We start from the raw sequence: 17136 nt of genomic DNA, 5'->3' as shown, positions 1-17136 counted from the left end.
CTGTAAATGTTCTACCAAACTTTAACGCCAAATGATTTTTTACTCACCAATACAGTTTCTGCCATCATTGCTGGCATAGCCCACTGGGCACTGTCTCTGAGGAGCAAGAGGGCACTCCTCACAGGGACTACCCCAGGCCACTCCAATGCTCCCACAGCACTCGGACTTGGTCACCAAAGTCCGGGCATTATTCTCGCAGCGCCCATTGTTAATTTCTAACCAACATGATCCCTTTCTATTGTCTACAACACAAATTTTTATGCCTTTAAAGAGAAATTCTCTTCCCTAATAGTAAAAAGTATTGGCGTGTGACCAGTTCTTGCCAGGTACCGTTTCTCGCCAGTGCATTGTTACATCATTTTTCGTACATAATTTAATGTGTTGATGAAATGATGTAACAATGCACTGTCGAAAAACGGAACTCAGCAAGAACTAGTTGCACGCCAGTAGAATACTTGCAACATTCTTTAAAATATATATCATATTGCCATAAGAATTCAAATTTTCTCACATACAGAAATGGCTGAACATAAACTGTACCTAGACAAATTCTACCGGTGGAGTCTAGTTTTGTACCGGGGTCCAGACAGTCACATCGGAAACTTCCTGGAACGTTGTTACATGTCCCTCCAACACAGGGGTTACTTTCCAGACATTCGTTGATATCTGAAGACAGGATATATTATGAAACAAATTGTACAATGTTTCGAACAAATATTGCCAAACAAGAGGCCCAGGGGCCACATCGCTCACCTGAGCAACAATTGCCTTAACTCTGATCAAATTAGCAGTACAGTATCAAAATATCTTGACAACTAAGTACAGTAGATCTTGCTAAAAAAAAAATTCAAAACCTGCCAATTTTTATCCACATCTTTTTTTTTGGTAAATACCAAGCCCCTTTTGTTGTTGTACCTGTAAGAAGATTTTTCTCTATTCCTATATACCCCCCCCCCCCCCCCCCCCCCATTTCGTGGCCCCACTTTTCTCTAGGGAATCATGGTTTCATCAAACTTAAATCTGCATAACCTGTGCTTTCAAACTAAGTACCGAGTTTTGGACCGAAAACTTTTCCATTATATTTTTAAAGATTTTCTCTATATATTCTATAAAAGTACTGAGTTTTGGACCGAAAACTTTCCCAGAAAATTTTTAAAGATTTTCTCTATATATTCCTATGTAAAAATACAAACTGCCATCAAGACCCGCCCTACCGCTAGGAACTGTGATTTTGCAAACTTGAATTTACACTACCCGAGGATGCCTCTACACAAGTTTAGGCTTTTCTGGCCAAATAGTCTTTAAAAAGAAGATTTTAAAAGATTTTCTCTATATATTCCTATGTAAAAATTCATCCCCCATTGTGGCCTCACCCTACCCTTGACTATTATTTAAACAAACTTAAATCTATAAGATCTGGGGAGGCTTCCACTCAAATTTGGGCTTTCCTGGCCTAATAGTTTTTGAGAAGAAGATTTTTAAAGATTTTCTCTATACCGTATTTTCCCGACGATAAGTCTGTATTTTTTTTCTCTGAAGCAGAGCACTCGACTTATCGTCTTGATCGACTTGTCTTAGGCTTGAGGTCAGAAAATTGTGAAAAATAGTATTAAAAATTTTGGTTTTAATCATCTTGAGCTGGCTGTGTAATTGAAAATTACGTTGTTGAATTCAATGTTCATCTTTAATTATTATCATTTTCACTCATCTGTTAACACTAGAATACATATTAATAACAGTTATTGAACAATGGTGCATTGTCTTTAATTAATTAAAAGTTTTACCGTTCCGTTTTTATAAACACATTGTCACATGATTCAATATATCACTATTAATAGTGGGAAGATAATATTGCGCAGTAAAATTGAAACCAAACTTGGATGGATAAAAATATTGCAGTAGGTCCGGGGAATGTTTTAAAGTTTTATCATTTTATTAGTTAAGAGTTGTTAGTGGAAAGTATAAATAAGAAATATTTTACGGTCAAAATCAATCTTAAAATACGTAATCGGCAATTATCAACTCTATTGTTTATACGGTAGACTGATCCCGGTTGTGTTAATTAGAACCATTATAACAGGAGCTTGGACTTTGGGTAGTTGTGTCAAACAGCAATGTCACGAATGCCTGTCTATTTCATTGCTGCCCACTCAGTGGAAGCTCATTGAAATCAACACGATTTGTCTGGCTTCTGAGCTAAGACTACGCAATCGGTGCATATTTCACTTGAATCCAGCATCATTTTTAACATGTTTTGACGCAAGAAGTGATAGCTACGTCCTACGGAAAGTCCAAGGCCTTGTAATAATGGTTCTATCTTGCTAAGGCTGACATCTATACGGCAATTTCACTCCCTGTGTACATAAAGAGTACCGTTATAAGAGTGATTATAGTTCATTAATTAATTATTGTCCAATTCTTTGATTATTGTTAAAAAAGACAAACTTGAATCTACACTACTTGAGGATGCTTCCATTTTAATTTGAGCTTTTATGGCCTAATAGTTTTTGAGAAGAAGATTTTTAAAGATTTCCTCTATATATTCCTATGTAAAACTTCATCCCCCTCGTGGCCCCACCCTTCCCCCAGGGACCATGATTTGAACAAACTTGAATCTACACTACTTGAGGGTGCTTCCATTTTAATTTGAGCTTTTCTGGCCTGATAGTTTTTGAGAAGAAGATTTTTAAAGATTTTCTCTATATATTCCTATGTAAAACTTGATCCCCCTATTGTTGCCCCATCCTACCCCCGGTGACCACGATTTGAACAAGCTTGAATCTACACTACCTGAGGATGCCTCCACACAAGTTTAAGCTTTTCTGGCCTAATAGTTTTTGAGAAGAAGATTTTTGAAAAATACCAACAAATTTTCAATAATTCTCAATTATCTCCCCTTTAAAGAGGGCATGGCCCTTCATTTGAATAAACTTGAATCCCCTTCACCTAGTGATGCTTTTTGCCAAATTTGGTTGAAATCTGCCCAGTGGTTCTGGAGAAGAAGAAGAAAATGTGAAAAGTTTACAACGACAACGCCGCCAACAACAACGCCGACAACAGACAACGGACAAATTTTGATCAGAAAAGCTCACTTGAGCTTTCAGCTCAGGTGAGCTAAAAACAGTAAAATTTCACCCATTTAACCCTTTTTTTCTATCACAGCAATTCAATTCCAAACTTTGGTTGAATAATGATCATATTACCTTGACATGTTACAGTGTTGGGATTAAGCCTGAACCCAGCGGGACAAGTACAGTGGAAGCTGCCTATAGTGTTCTTACAGCTGCCACCACTGCAGTAATTAGGATATCTCTCACATTCATTTATATCTGTAATAACCATATTTAGAATTGATTTTGGAATTAATATTCAAAAAGATTGCAACAAAAATCTGTCAAACAGAACACATTTTTACTTCCTTACCTAGACACTTCTTCCTGGAGGGGTTGGGGGTAAACCCTTTGTCACAAACACATCTGTATGTTCCCTGCAAATTCTCACAAGCTCCATTTTCACAGATGTTGGGATTCAGCATGCATTCATTTATGTCTACCAATTACAAATTTTCTTAAGTATTCTTGAGTATTTCATTCAAAACATTCTTAAATTTAGATAGAGATTATCTTGTCCATTACAAATACTATACAAATACACTAAAATTTTGTCATCATTTCATTACACCTTTATTAATGGCTAAACTAAAAAGTGTTGTAAATTACAGTATGCTTATGATTGTCTCAAAGATGTATTGGTGAAATAAACATACAGAACCTACCATACATTTTATGGACCAATGCGTTTATTGTAATCACTTACTCAAGGTGTCTGTACACAGTTGTGAGTACAGAGCCTCTCCTTTCCTGGGACACAGTTCACATCGAGGTCCCCAGGCCTTGACGGAGTCATCGTCCATACAACAGCACATGGACTTGGAGATCTGCATGGCTAGGGGACTGGAGCAGCGGCCCCGTCTGTACTCCAGGAAGCAGTTGCCACGCCTCGTATCTGTAGGAAACAGTATCAACACCGCAATCAGAGTACCCCCATCATCAAATGGATAATTATAAAATATACCGCCATTCTGGGAAACATTTATTAAGTGTCCATATGCCTGATTAAGACAAACGTTTATAAGTACTGGATTTAAAAGATTTTGTACTAACCCAGACAAGTTCTCCCGTCTGTTTGTAGCTGGAAGCCAGTAGGACACTCACAGCGAAAACTTCCCTGGTTGTTTATGCAGATTCCATTCGCACAAGGATTTCTCAGACATTCATTTACATCTAATTGATTAAATACATTGACATCAAAAATTAAATTTCAGTCTATAAAAATCAGCAGCTGAAAAAGAAAAGAATCATTAAAATCAACTCTTTTAGTTTTGCTTACCTAAACAGGTTCTACCGTCGGACGAAGATGTGAAACCAGTGTTGCATACACACTTGTAGCCACCATTAAGATTGACACATACTCCATGTGTACACATACCAGTACGTTCACATTCATTGTAATCTGGAAGTTTGTATTACAAAGATTAAATTGTGCCTCTTTATATTCTCAGCAATACTCTTATGTACCAATTGTGGATTACTAGAAAAGAAGCAATCATTAGTCTAGAAATATACATCTGTGAATAGTTCCTGGTAAATCTTGCTACATTTATGAACCTTTTTCAAGAAGAAAGAATTGGGTTTGAAGAAAACACTGTTTTGTTGTTGTTTTTTTAATTAGGTACTGACAGTTACTTTATAAAACTTTTGTGACTGGTCTTAACTTTCCAATTATTTATTTCCACCCTCGCATATGTAATTAAGCTAATATCTTGACATTTTTTGCCCATTTATTTAATTTCACATTTGATTCTTGATCTAACCTTCTCATTCATCAGACTTAAAAAAAATTGTTTGTATGCCCCTGTTCAAATCAAGCACTAATTTCAAACCCGACGAGATTTTCTAACCACTAGTGGATTCCAAAATGGTTATCTATCAAAACAGCAAAATGGATTTGATTGAATCAGTAGATTTTCTAATAAAAGTGGTAGGCAAGAGACAGAGTTAAAAAGCGGTAGATTTCTGGGTAAAGTGGTAGAGTTAACATGAATGTATACACACACACATAAAGAATGTCATTAAACTGCTAGACTGAGACCAGCACTGTTGGTCATGATACGTGGCTGCTGATGCCTACCTAAGCAGTATGCCCTGTCTGGGGACAGGCGGAAGCCCTGGTGACAGACACAGTGGTACGACCCCTCAGTGTTCTGACAATTCCCATTGGTGCATAGTTTACCATTCTCTGTGCATTCATTGATATCTAAAACACACACAAAAGCATCTATGATAATTGTATAGATCCATTCTCTGTGTCAATCAATATAAATTATACATATGATCACATGACATTTATTGCATATGCTCTGCTTTTACGCAAAAGTTCCAAAATCAGATCAATTATGAAAAATATTTCAATAGTGTAATGTCAAATGAATACTGTAGATTCCTAATTATATGCGAGGAATTAATATCCCCGTAAAATCGCGAGAAATACATATCGCAGATTTTAAAATCTCACTTTTATTTTTCGAACACGTAAACTAAACACCACAATGATAAAAATTCGGCGTTTGCGATTTTATATTCTTGCGATTTGATGCAAAACAGTTGAGTCGCTGAACTAAGTACTCACGCAAAATAAGGAATTTACAGTAGTATTGGAATTATCATACTGGTACTTATTACCATTCAGATATATACTGTTTAGTTATCAGAGAGAAAACTAGGTCTCATCTTGACAAATAAATCAAATTTCATTCAAATTCTAACTATTTCAAAGGAGTAACATGTGAAAATTGTTGCCCTGTAAGTTATGCTAAAATGGCATGCTTAGTCATTACATGTACAATTATAGGTTTTTGAGAGGAATAGGTTGCTGTGGTGTATTGCACCTTTAAGCAGTCTTTGTTTAGTTGTCATACTCACCGTAGCAGACCTGGAGGTTAGAGGACGGGCGGAACCCGGGGTTACAGTCACATTTATAGCCGCCATCCATGTTCACACAGCGACCATTAAGACACATCCTTTTTGTTGCACATTCATTCATGTCTTCGACAAGAAATAAAAATTAATTTAAGCAAAGTAAACAGGTATATCAGATTAGATTATCAAACTCATTATTTGCTAAAGGAAATTTATATCTTTAGATAGTTTAACTGGTTTTTATGTGAATGAATACATAAATACCTATACATCGTCCATCCGATGAGAGCCTGTATCCGCGGTTACACCTACATCTGTAGCTACCAGGCGTGTTCAAACACTGACCATTCATACACACTCCACTTCGCTCGGAGCATTCATCGATATCTTTCAAGTAAAAAGAAATTTAAAAAGTTACTGAAATTTATAACTTTATTATTTTAAATGGAAGAAAACAAAAATAAACTCAACAACTTTTCAAAATAATAGATTTATATTCAAACCACAGAAATATACTCTTCTATTCTGTGAAATCCCTTGTTTATTGATTTTTTAAAGAATTCATTTGATGATTATAAATCAAAGAATGAATACAAAAACGTCAACCTATTATTTGGATGTTGTTATGTGTGAAAATTACCTGTGCACCTGTCCTTGTCCGAGGTTGGTTTATAGCCAGGGTGACACACACACCTGTAGGAGTACTCTGTGGGCTCGCAGCGAGCATTGACACACAGATTGGGAAACAGCCGGCACTTATTCCTACTAAATTCTCCCCCTTTTTTACAAAGCTCAGAATGTGCTTCTGCAAAATGAAATTAAGATTCTAATTCATGCATGCATCATTGATGTTTCAGAACCTATTTTAGATAATTGTAAATAATGATTAATGTCTTTTTCAAAGTAATATAAAACAGGAAGACCTCTAAAATATTAAATGTTGAAAATGTTGATTAAGAAATGCTCTACATCTTCGCCTAGAGTTTTATCTACAATGGGAAGACTTGTTTAGCCTGATTTACCATTTCCCGGCTGAGGACAGATCTGGCAGTTGGAGAGCTCCCCCCATCCTTTGCCGGAATCGCAGCAGCAATCAGCCAGAGAGAGGAGGGGGACCATTGGCTGGGAGCACCTGTTGTTTACAACCTGCTGAAAGCATCTCCTCCTCTGTATCCCTACAAACACAACTAACAGGATAGCTTGCTTTGTCTAGATTACAAATACAATGTCTAAATTCATTTTAAACTGAATTGTACACTTGTGTTTTAAGAATAATGCAGAAAGGAATAAAGATTTATACATCAAACATGTGCATCAGACCATTTCCTTGGGATCTGCAGAAATTTAATCACTCAATGATGTCAAAGGCCTGTATGAAACTCATCACAAACTCTTACTCACAGAATTTGCAGCTGCCATTATGTAAACTTTGATGGCATCATTCTTTGAATTGGCCCTTAAAATTCATTCTTTACCAAATGAAATTCTTCTGATCAAGACACGTTAGACTCAGTAAATGTATATGTTTCCAATTATCATAATTATATGTGTAGAGTTTTGTGTTTTTGATATTTTAGAATAATTGCACAATGAAATGTGCCATTTATACATACAGAACACTTAGGTACTGCCGAACAAAATTCCTTGCTCTTGCTATCATGATGAGAGTTAAATACACGACACAACAAAACTGCTGTTAAAGAAGGACTTTGAGAAAAGTTGATACCCTAAATTCCCAGCTGATTAACATGCAAATAATGCATAATGCATGCTTGTTTATCCTACACTTTTGTATGTTGAGTGCCCCCCCCCCCCACCCCATCCATTCTGCCTGAATCAGTAGAGCAAAGTGCTGCTTGTAAACTAGCTTCTGAAGAGGACCATGAAGTGTCAGGGGTTTGTTCTGTGTAAGGAGCTATATCATTCATCCCCGAGGATTAAACCCCAGCAGGATATGTGTCAGATACCCTTGAGAACAAATTACCTTTGTGTTTACAATTACATGCCTCTCTACTGGAATGGAGATTGCTGGCATGTTGCTATTTTAAATACAAAATCAAGTTTGATGTTCAACTGATCTCGTTAAAATATGTGAGTACGATATTAAAGCTTTGCAGCTATCAGTAAACCTGTCAATTAACAAACAAAAAAAGGAACCCCACAAGGTCATATACATGTATGACGCTCATTTTTCAATCATTCTGAATGTTTATATACATTGTAAAAGGATCTTACAGCGAATTACAGAATACCAGTAGAGTTTTCAATAGCTTGCTAGATTGATCAATAGGGTATTCAATTTGGTCAGCAAGGTATCACATTAGGTTTAAATCTAGGTCATGTGATTACTCAGGTATGACAGCAATAGAGTGAGTTAATCTGGTTAACATTTGCACGTTTTGGGCCTTTTTGTTTCTCTCTGTTATCCTACATTACTGCTATAAAAGTCTGAACTAATTAAGCAGTAAGCACAAAAAAAAATATTGGACCTAGTGCTGTAAGATGCACCAGAAATCAGGGAACCAAAATGTTAAATGATTTTTTGCAGTGAAAAATACCTCCTTTTTTAAGTTATGCTTGTCTCTTTTGTTTGTTTCTTCAGAACTGCCTTTTGAATTACATTTTTTGAAAAACAAAATTCAAATTACTCCAAGCAGAATTGATTCTCTATAGAGTCCAGTGCTGTCCAGGTGAACTTTCTTTTTAAAAGTCTATGAATAGAATAGCTAACAATAGGAGGGAGTGTTCTAGAGGTTTTCTTTGTGTAAAATGAATGGGTTGAGTGCAAAATAAGCATCTACACTTGAGTAACCACAGGACCTAGATTTAAACCTGATGTGATACCTTGCTGACCAAATTGAATACCCTATTGAGCAATCCAACAAGCTATTGAAAACTCTACCGGTATTCTGTAATTCGCTGTAAGTTTGTGGAAATTGTTGTCATATTTACAGAAAATGCACTGAAAATTGGTTAGAAAATCTGATAGCTGTCTTCACAATCTTACAAATATTAAACCACACTAGCACGTCAATCACAAAACTGAATGAATGAAATACATGTACTTACCCACACAAGTAGATTTGTCGGGGGTGAGTTCATAGCCCTCGTTACAGGTACAGAAGTAGCCGCCCTGGGTGTTTGTACACAGGCCGTTCCTGCAGCGGTCTCTATTTTCAGCACATTCATCAACATCTAAGTCAAAGAGTTGAGTTGTGATAAGAAACTTTCTGTTTGGGTCTCAAAGAGCGGATATTGTGTAGATTGTTTAAAGGAAATTTTTTCTCAATCATTTCTCTCTGACTTGTAATGAACCATAATTAAAGTATAATTTTAAATATATAGAATGAAATAATAAAAAACTAGGTACTATAAATCAATTGAAATAGATGTAATATATCATACTTAAATTAAATTCCTGAAATTCATATAGATTGAATTTATTACCAAGACTCTAAAGAATATGAAAGAAAAATCTTCCATTCAAACTTTGTGAACTAAATTTGATGCCTGATATTAAATATTACTTAAAAATAAATTTCTATGCAAAGCAGTTCCAAATTCTATATATAGGTATCATTATAACAGTACCCGGTACATATTTTGCTTATTTACTCTCTATGTGAGTAGGTCTGTAGAACCTAGAGCTTACTCTGGTATATATCTAGCAATGAGTGAGGAGTTTCTACTGAAGATCTCACCTTCACAGTCCTGTGTGATGGGGTTTTGTCTCTGGCCCTTCTTACACTCACACCTGTACGAGCCCACCGAGTTCACACAGGTCCCTCCCCCACACACTCCGGGGATAGCAATACACTCATTCACATCTACAATTAAAACAAAACTACTTCTGTGAACTATGATATTGAAGCTGAAGTTATTGATTGTCCATATTGAGACTCCAGATGTTGGTTTGCTACATACCTTGACAGGAGTTTGTCTGTAGGTTTGGGATGAATCCGCGTCTGCATGGGAAGGGCCGGACAGGGCACTGCTCACAGGGGTTACCCCAGGCTTTACCCACAGTCGCACAACACAGATTCTTGGTACAAACCAACCCAGTCAGCTGACCCCGACACATGCTGTCCGAGAGCTGGGTAAAGCATGGCCCAACTCGATAGTCTGAAACCAGTAAAATTATAATGCATGGTCTCATTCAAAGTCTGATGACTAAGTTAATTAACTAAATACGATTTTCAACCAGTTATACCCCTTGCATGATCTCTGCTAGGGAATTCCATCTTAATGGTAAGGTGACCTTGGTCAATGACAACAGGTCAAGGTCAGGACACATCTACAGGTCAATAACACCCTTTGTCCACAGTATGAGTTTCTAACACAGTACTTTTTCTCATTAAGTTATTGACCAGACATGAAAGTAGGACAGACAGTCTAGCTATGCAAAAGACTTCGGACCCTCCGACCTTACCAATGTGCATTGCCTCTGGTTCAATGTGTTATACACCAGACCGGAATGTCTGATGTCTCGGTGTCCAGTTTAATGCTTTATTATTTTGACTAGGAGTCATTCAAATGTTTTATTAGAAGTAAAAAATATTGCACAAATGTGATTAGAACAGAATGGTCGGTTCCTTGGTCAAAGGAAAAGAAAAGCGCCTACTCTACTACTCTAGAGAAGGATACAGTCTAAGACTCCAAACGAACTGCAAGAGGATTCAATACGGATTCGAAATATGGCTGACTATGGCTTACTTATAGTGTATAGATAAGCATAAGATTTTCTTCATTCTGCATTTTCATGTGTTTTACTTTTTTACAATTAGGTTTTTCTTTTTCAGTCTTCAATCTAACAAAATTAGGTACAGCCCTGTGCGTTTATTGATCACACTGGACAGAATGTCCTGTGTGGTCCAAAATACTTTCACATAGACTGAATAGATTGGTGTGAAATGGATAGACACTGACTGTAAGAAGGAAAGACAGTCCTGATAATTCTATGATACCCTACTCTTAACTTAACAGGTAGTACGTCTTTGCAAGATATAAAAATAGAGGCCCATGGACCACCTCGCTCACCTAAACATTAGTTTTGTATCATTCTATTTTACTCTCTTCAACATTCCAAACAAACAATAATTTCATTTTGGCCCCCATCTGGTTTTTTAAAGGGGGCATCTTAAAATATCAAAATGCACCGAACTTTGCTATATATAGCATATAACAAATGTACATTGGTACAATGGATTCGTTCAAAAATTAAGAAAAATAACCTATGAATATTATAATTCGATGTGTAAATTTCCAAGGCGCACACTGTTTACTTTTTCTTTCATGTTATTTCTTATATTGCACTCCTACAAAGCTTCATTTTGTCATAACATGATAAAGGCACATTGGCAATGCTCACTTACCAAACAACAAATACATCATTTAAAAAATAAAATTCTCATTTAAAAAATCTAAATATTTTTATCTGTATTTTGTTTTGTCGTGTTTAATTCTAAAAATGGTTATTGAAACAATTTCTAAAAAGGTATAAATACACTGTATAGTCTGTATTTTATTAGATTGCTCAAAAATATGCAAAAGGATATCTAAAGTCGGCCACCTTAATAAGTACATATCTAGATCTTCAAACTTATGGCAAAATAGAACAGGTAACCTTGTTGTACCAGTGACCAAATATTTCGCTTTGCTAATGTCAAGTCACCCAATTAATATCTCTGTATAGTGTATATTCAAACTAAAATACACATTTGGAAGACCAAATGAATCTCATGTAACACCAAAACTTGTCACTTGAAGGCTGAAGCAAACATTAATGCAGGATAATTGGTCCATTTCTGTGTGTTCTTGACATTCAAGCTAAACTTACAATGCAATAAACTTCAAAATATCAAAGTATAAACCACAAAGGTGTTATCAAAATATGTGTGGCATTTCGACAACACAGTAATGATATATAGTTTCTATTTCAGTATTAAATCTACTTAAGTGATACACACTATAGCAATGGGGTTTGATTTAAATCTAAAAAAGGGTTAAAGTTATAAACTACTGTACCATTTTCACAGCGAGGCCCAGAATATCCATAGGTGCAAGCACACCTGTCTTTGCCAATGCATCTTCCTCCATTTTTACACTCTGGATTACAAGTAACTGAAAACACATATTTGTAAGAAAAATTATTCCAAGCAAGCCATCATGAACAGAAGAAATACATAATTATTTGAACAATAAAATATTCTCTTTTGTGCTTCAACTAACTATACTCTGTCCCGAGTTTTTGCTTCCACTACTTTTCGCTTGATATTTTGATAATAATAAATACCTCTGTACTCAAACTACGTTCGTCCATTGATATGAAATATGTCCAGATTATCTGTTTTGAAATGCCCCCTCTACTGCTTCAGGTTTCATACACATCCCAAAATAGAAAGTCTATACGGGGATTTTGCATTACATCAGCCATTAATAAGCTCAGATGATAATGTTGAAAAATTACACGAGGTGTCCAGAGTACTTCCGAGTGGAGAAAAGATGTAAACATTTCCCATTATAAATCTCCATAAGAAATTTTTTTTCATTCCTGTGAAATTTTATAGGTGAAAAGGGATAATTTGTCAATGAAGAATATCTTTCAACTGTACTTCTTTCACAAGTATGTGTATTTTTATTAAAAATCATCAAAAAGTGATGGAAGCAATAGCTTGGGACAGAATATAGCTATGAATGCAGCTAGCATAGCAGAAAAACAGAACCCGCATTGAATCAAGTACACAGTACTGAATTTCCAAAAAGTGATGGTTCTGAATTACAATCACATGCCAAAAGTATGTCAATATTTGAATTTTAATACGATATATATTTCATTGAAAACATACCTTATATAATTCAAAGGTGGTGTGATGTTATATTTTTTTTGGATTTGAAGAGATTTGGATTAGTTAATACAGATTTGCATATTTTGACATATATGTAGCCATGCAGTGTCAATAGAAACGCCCATACAACAAGCCACTTTATTTTATGCAGGGTTATTTTCGCCCTTTTTTCACTTGCGATGATTTTGCCCCGTCTTGAATTCTCCCAAACAAAGATGTGTTAAGGAGATACTATTTAAGACATTGGAGTTCGCCCAGTCTTCAATTCACCCTCTGACATTAAAAGGGAAAGGGGCTAGAATAAAATGGGGCAAATATTTCCCTGTATACAGTATTTATTCATACACAAGAAACAAATCTAATAAGTTCATCTGTCTTCTTAAGACTTACATGTAGGTTTAAGAGAAGTTGTTGTTTTAAAAAACCAAACTCCAACATTTCCAATTTTATTTTTACAATTTTGATAGTACATCTGTACTTTTGACATAATATATTGTTTGCATCATACCAATACATATTAACACTTTACTTCTATGTTTTCCCTATGTCGAATCCATACTTTTATCACTTCATTTTGCTCCATGATATCTGGCATTGTCCAGTGTTGTCATCTTTTTGTGAATTTTAAAGAATAGTATCTGTTCTTAGCAGAGACATAAATGTTGTGTCTCAGGTCTTTAGTTAAGTACTGATTACCATTCAACGAAATACACTCATTTGGGGAAAAAAATGGCATAATGGCCCAATAACTAATGTGTTGGCAACTATAAATCAAAAGAGATCATGTATCTACCGTTTACCAGTGTTTACCCGGCTTCCGTGCACAGGTGGAAGGGATTCTACTTAGGAAAGCTAACTGTATATGAATGGCGTGTGTCCGAATGTCAACATTCATGTATTGAAAGAATATAAAACTTCAAAAAACAAAAATATTTTAAAGTACCATCATTTTGAAGCTCTCTGTCAGCAGTTTCAAGTGGGAAGGGTTTTACCGCGCAAACGACATGATGTAGAAAGAATCGTGCAAGGTGTTCCGAATATTTCCGAATTGTGGAACGTGTTTTAAAAGGAGAATTTTTTCGATGGTTCCTTTCTTGGTGATTTCAAATGGAATTAGTTCTTGTTTTCAAATAAACACGAAAAGACATGATTCAGGAACAAAAACATTACCTGCTGCCTGACAAGATGTGGACGGTTGGCCATTGGAACAAAGACAAAGATTAGGACGAATGCAAGTTCCACCACTGCATCCCACCTGACAGATAGCTAAGGGTAAAAAATGATAATCATATCAAATAAATTAATAAATAAAAGAAAAAAGATTAGAAAATAGAAACAAATGTTCACACTATCAGAAGCAATATATTTTTTCTATTCAATTTTTATCGAACTTAAAAATAATAATTATGTAGAATGTATAATCACTCAGAGACATAAATAAAATATTAGTTTAAATTTATGTCTCTGGTATAATATGACGTTAATATGTTATGCTTGGACCAGAAACATACATGTATAGTTACGTCTCTGGTTTGAATCCCTTAAAGATGGAATCACTTGGGGAAATTACTAAGTTAAAGATCGATCTACCCTTGAATTCTTCAGGCATACATGCGAGTACCCATTATTGCCGAAAAATAAAGAAGTTTTTGTACATGCATCTATAGATGATAGTTATACAAAGTTGTACGAGTCGGAAAATCATTAAAGTATTATTAAAAAGATACAAAAATACATCGTTTCAATCCCTACATGCGCCGTAAAATCTTCAGGTACTATCTTCAGGTATATACATGTAAATTCAATATATGTGTTATCAATATTGAGATCGAATGCGTCCAAACCTTACTGGTTTATTGTCGTTCATACTTTACATACGTTTGATGACGTCATATGTGAACTTACGTATGATGCATCGATACTGGCCCGGCTGCCGCGTCCATCCCTGACAACAATAGCGTCGGGATATGGAGCCACACGTATTGGGTCTACAACAGGAAACCATCATTAATTTAGATCATCTCCATTACTATATAGCTGAACAAAGTGTCAGCAGTCACAAAACTGATAAAATGCATAACCTGTCAATTTACATGTAAACTTGAAGGAAAACTGCGTGATTTTAATGTGAAATACAGAATAAAAATATTACATATTTACCAGTCAGTGCCATGATAGCTTCACAATCAATTGCAAAATATAAAGTAATGATCGGTATACTGCCATATGATGTTTTAATTCGTATGATGTCAAGTCATTATTTCAAATTGTTTTCGTGATTTTTTAAGTGGTTCCAAAGTTAGGCCTACCCCCCCCCCTAAAAATTTCCTCAATTAAAAAACGGGGGAGGTGTTATTGCACAGTCTAAGAGTAACTGTATTTTGATCCATACGGTAAATTCATCAATTTTTTTTAACACGATATCAATGTTATCGGTAGTTCCGTTTAGTAAATAGATTGATACATATATGCTACAATGATGAATATGTCTAAATGAGCCCAAGTATTAACTCTTTGGTAAGAAAGACGGAAATATATTATCATTTTGTGCACTTTGTATGAAAATTGGCTAAAATAACATTCAGTATAATGTTGTGCATTTTATATAAAAATTCAGTTTACGATAAATGTACGCGCCATCAATTTTTCCAGACGGACACTTGTTTTTATTTGCCATACACTTCTCAAGTTTCAATGAAGAACAAGTGGGGTTAACCGAAACATAAATTGTCCAAAGAATTCGTCCCGAGTCAGCAGTCGGCGAGCTATGTCAACAAACTGAGCTGTCGAGTGTCAAAATTGTAAATTAGAAACAAATAGGCATTTTATCGGGTAGTTTTAACCTAAATGACCAGCCGGAAAATGGGTAGTTGTTGAATTCTACAGACGAGTGAGCTGATAAGGCCCTTTGGCTAGGAATGCCATCGACATGTATATATATTCAGATATGTTCAAACTCATGCAGATATATATTTTTCTATAAGACGTAACATTGAATTAACTGATTTAGGAGTATTCTAGCTGTGTGTAGATGCTGACTCCCGCGTTCCATTTCCCCTGACCACGTTCAGACGCATCTGTAAGGAATTACACTGAACAAACATTTTCAATGAAAGAGTTTGCTTTTGATCCCCACTCAAGTGAAAGAAGCTAGTTTCTTCTATCTTTGAACAGATACCACCATGATCGAAAGCTGCAATCAAAACCTAGAGTAACTGTATTTGATCTAGCTAAAGAAGTTAAAAAATAATAGCTGGGCCGTTGGTGGCTCCCGGTATCTTACCCCCTCAGTAAGTGTGTATTGTCCCTGGTCCGGGGGGACACATTCCCGTCACGCTGGTACGGGTAAGACCAGTACCTCCGTTGTTGAGGGTTGCTCTGTCCCCCCACAAGCCGTATCTCCATGCAACACAACACAAACACATGAAAAATAAGTAAACCTCCAAATTTTCTTCTCCAAAATTCCATCTTGACTCCTTTACTGCAGAATTTAACTTAAGGTATATGTGAGAAAAAAATTCAGAGTAAAAAATTGGAGGAATATATCTTTCACCGATTAATCACATGATATCGAAACCCCTCGTCTTAGAACTAGATTTCAATGAAATCTGAAGACAGCTATCAGAAATAGGCTGAGGTTCCGGTTAGATTCCACGGTAAAAAGCGCCAGACATCCGTCAGATAAAGCAGGGCTGTCCCTCTGTCCTTATCTCACAAAAAGTGCAGTCATATATCGCAGACTTCACTTTCAAATCACCCAACAAAAAAAAATCTTATTTCGTTCATCAATTAAAACAATGAATGCACACTAACAGATTTGTTTCCATCAAACAGTGCCTAGAGGTCGCTAATTTCTCTCACATTGCATCACTGAGTTCACACAGCAACCATTCTTAATCCGTGAATAAATGATGGAGTGTGTGGCGGGGTATTCCTCTCTCCAGATTTACCGGGGCACCTGTTATTTAAAACATTTGGTGTAGCAAAGCCACTTCTCAACATAGGAATGTCGGGTCCACAATGTCAAGAGCTCTCCACTTCCCTCAAGTACCAACGGATTAATGTAACTACTCTCAAATTTTGTATCATTTTACATATTCATCATCTGTACCGCGGAAAGATTACGTTTGTAGAATTCACAGAGAAGTCGAGACTCTATCAGCTCTACACATCACAGGCGCTAACTTTAGCAGAAAAGTTTATTTCGTTTTCGCTGCCCTGGGTTTGCGTTCGTGCACTTTATTATAATTAACAACACAGGGATAAATACCATTTTTTTTTCTCTCAAACATTAGATCATATTTATGTCATTT

General features: G+C 35.8%; 1 protein-coding gene across 1 annotated transcript in view; it reads right to left on the bottom strand.

The window, feature by feature from the left end:
* Nucleotides 1-16978, bottom strand: part of LOC105338038 (fibrillin-2) — a 37973-nt gene extending 20995 nt beyond the window's left edge. The window contains exons 1-19 of the mRNA XM_066086480.1: nucleotides 16107-16978; nucleotides 14729-14811; nucleotides 13994-14089; nucleotides 12003-12098; nucleotides 9903-10100; nucleotides 9680-9805; nucleotides 9048-9173; nucleotides 7001-7153; nucleotides 6619-6783; nucleotides 6243-6365; nucleotides 5982-6104; nucleotides 5191-5316; nucleotides 4390-4512; nucleotides 4164-4283; nucleotides 3817-4005; nucleotides 3424-3549; nucleotides 3204-3329; nucleotides 541-666; nucleotides 48-242 (exon numbers count right to left, since the gene is read on the bottom strand). Of these exons, the coding sequence (XP_065942552.1) occupies nucleotides 48-242; nucleotides 541-666; nucleotides 3204-3329; nucleotides 3424-3549; nucleotides 3817-4005; nucleotides 4164-4283; nucleotides 4390-4512; nucleotides 5191-5316; nucleotides 5982-6104; nucleotides 6243-6365; nucleotides 6619-6783; nucleotides 7001-7153; nucleotides 9048-9173; nucleotides 9680-9805; nucleotides 9903-10100; nucleotides 12003-12098; nucleotides 13994-14089; nucleotides 14729-14811; nucleotides 16107-16291 (2605 nt within the window). The 5' untranslated portion in view covers nucleotides 16292-16978. The remainder of the gene's footprint in view (nucleotides 1-47; nucleotides 243-540; nucleotides 667-3203; nucleotides 3330-3423; nucleotides 3550-3816; nucleotides 4006-4163; nucleotides 4284-4389; nucleotides 4513-5190; nucleotides 5317-5981; nucleotides 6105-6242; nucleotides 6366-6618; nucleotides 6784-7000; nucleotides 7154-9047; nucleotides 9174-9679; nucleotides 9806-9902; nucleotides 10101-12002; nucleotides 12099-13993; nucleotides 14090-14728; nucleotides 14812-16106) is intronic.
* Between the last annotated feature and the right edge of the window lie 158 nt (nucleotides 16979-17136).

This window comes from Magallana gigas, chromosome 6 (assembly GCF_963853765.1).
Source record: "Magallana gigas chromosome 6, xbMagGiga1.1, whole genome shotgun sequence".
NCBI classification, from domain to species: Eukaryota; Metazoa; Mollusca; class Bivalvia; order Ostreida; family Ostreidae; genus Magallana; species Magallana gigas.
The sequence above is the reverse complement of the archived record's forward strand: the minus strand, read 5'-3'. Positions and strand labels throughout refer to the sequence as shown.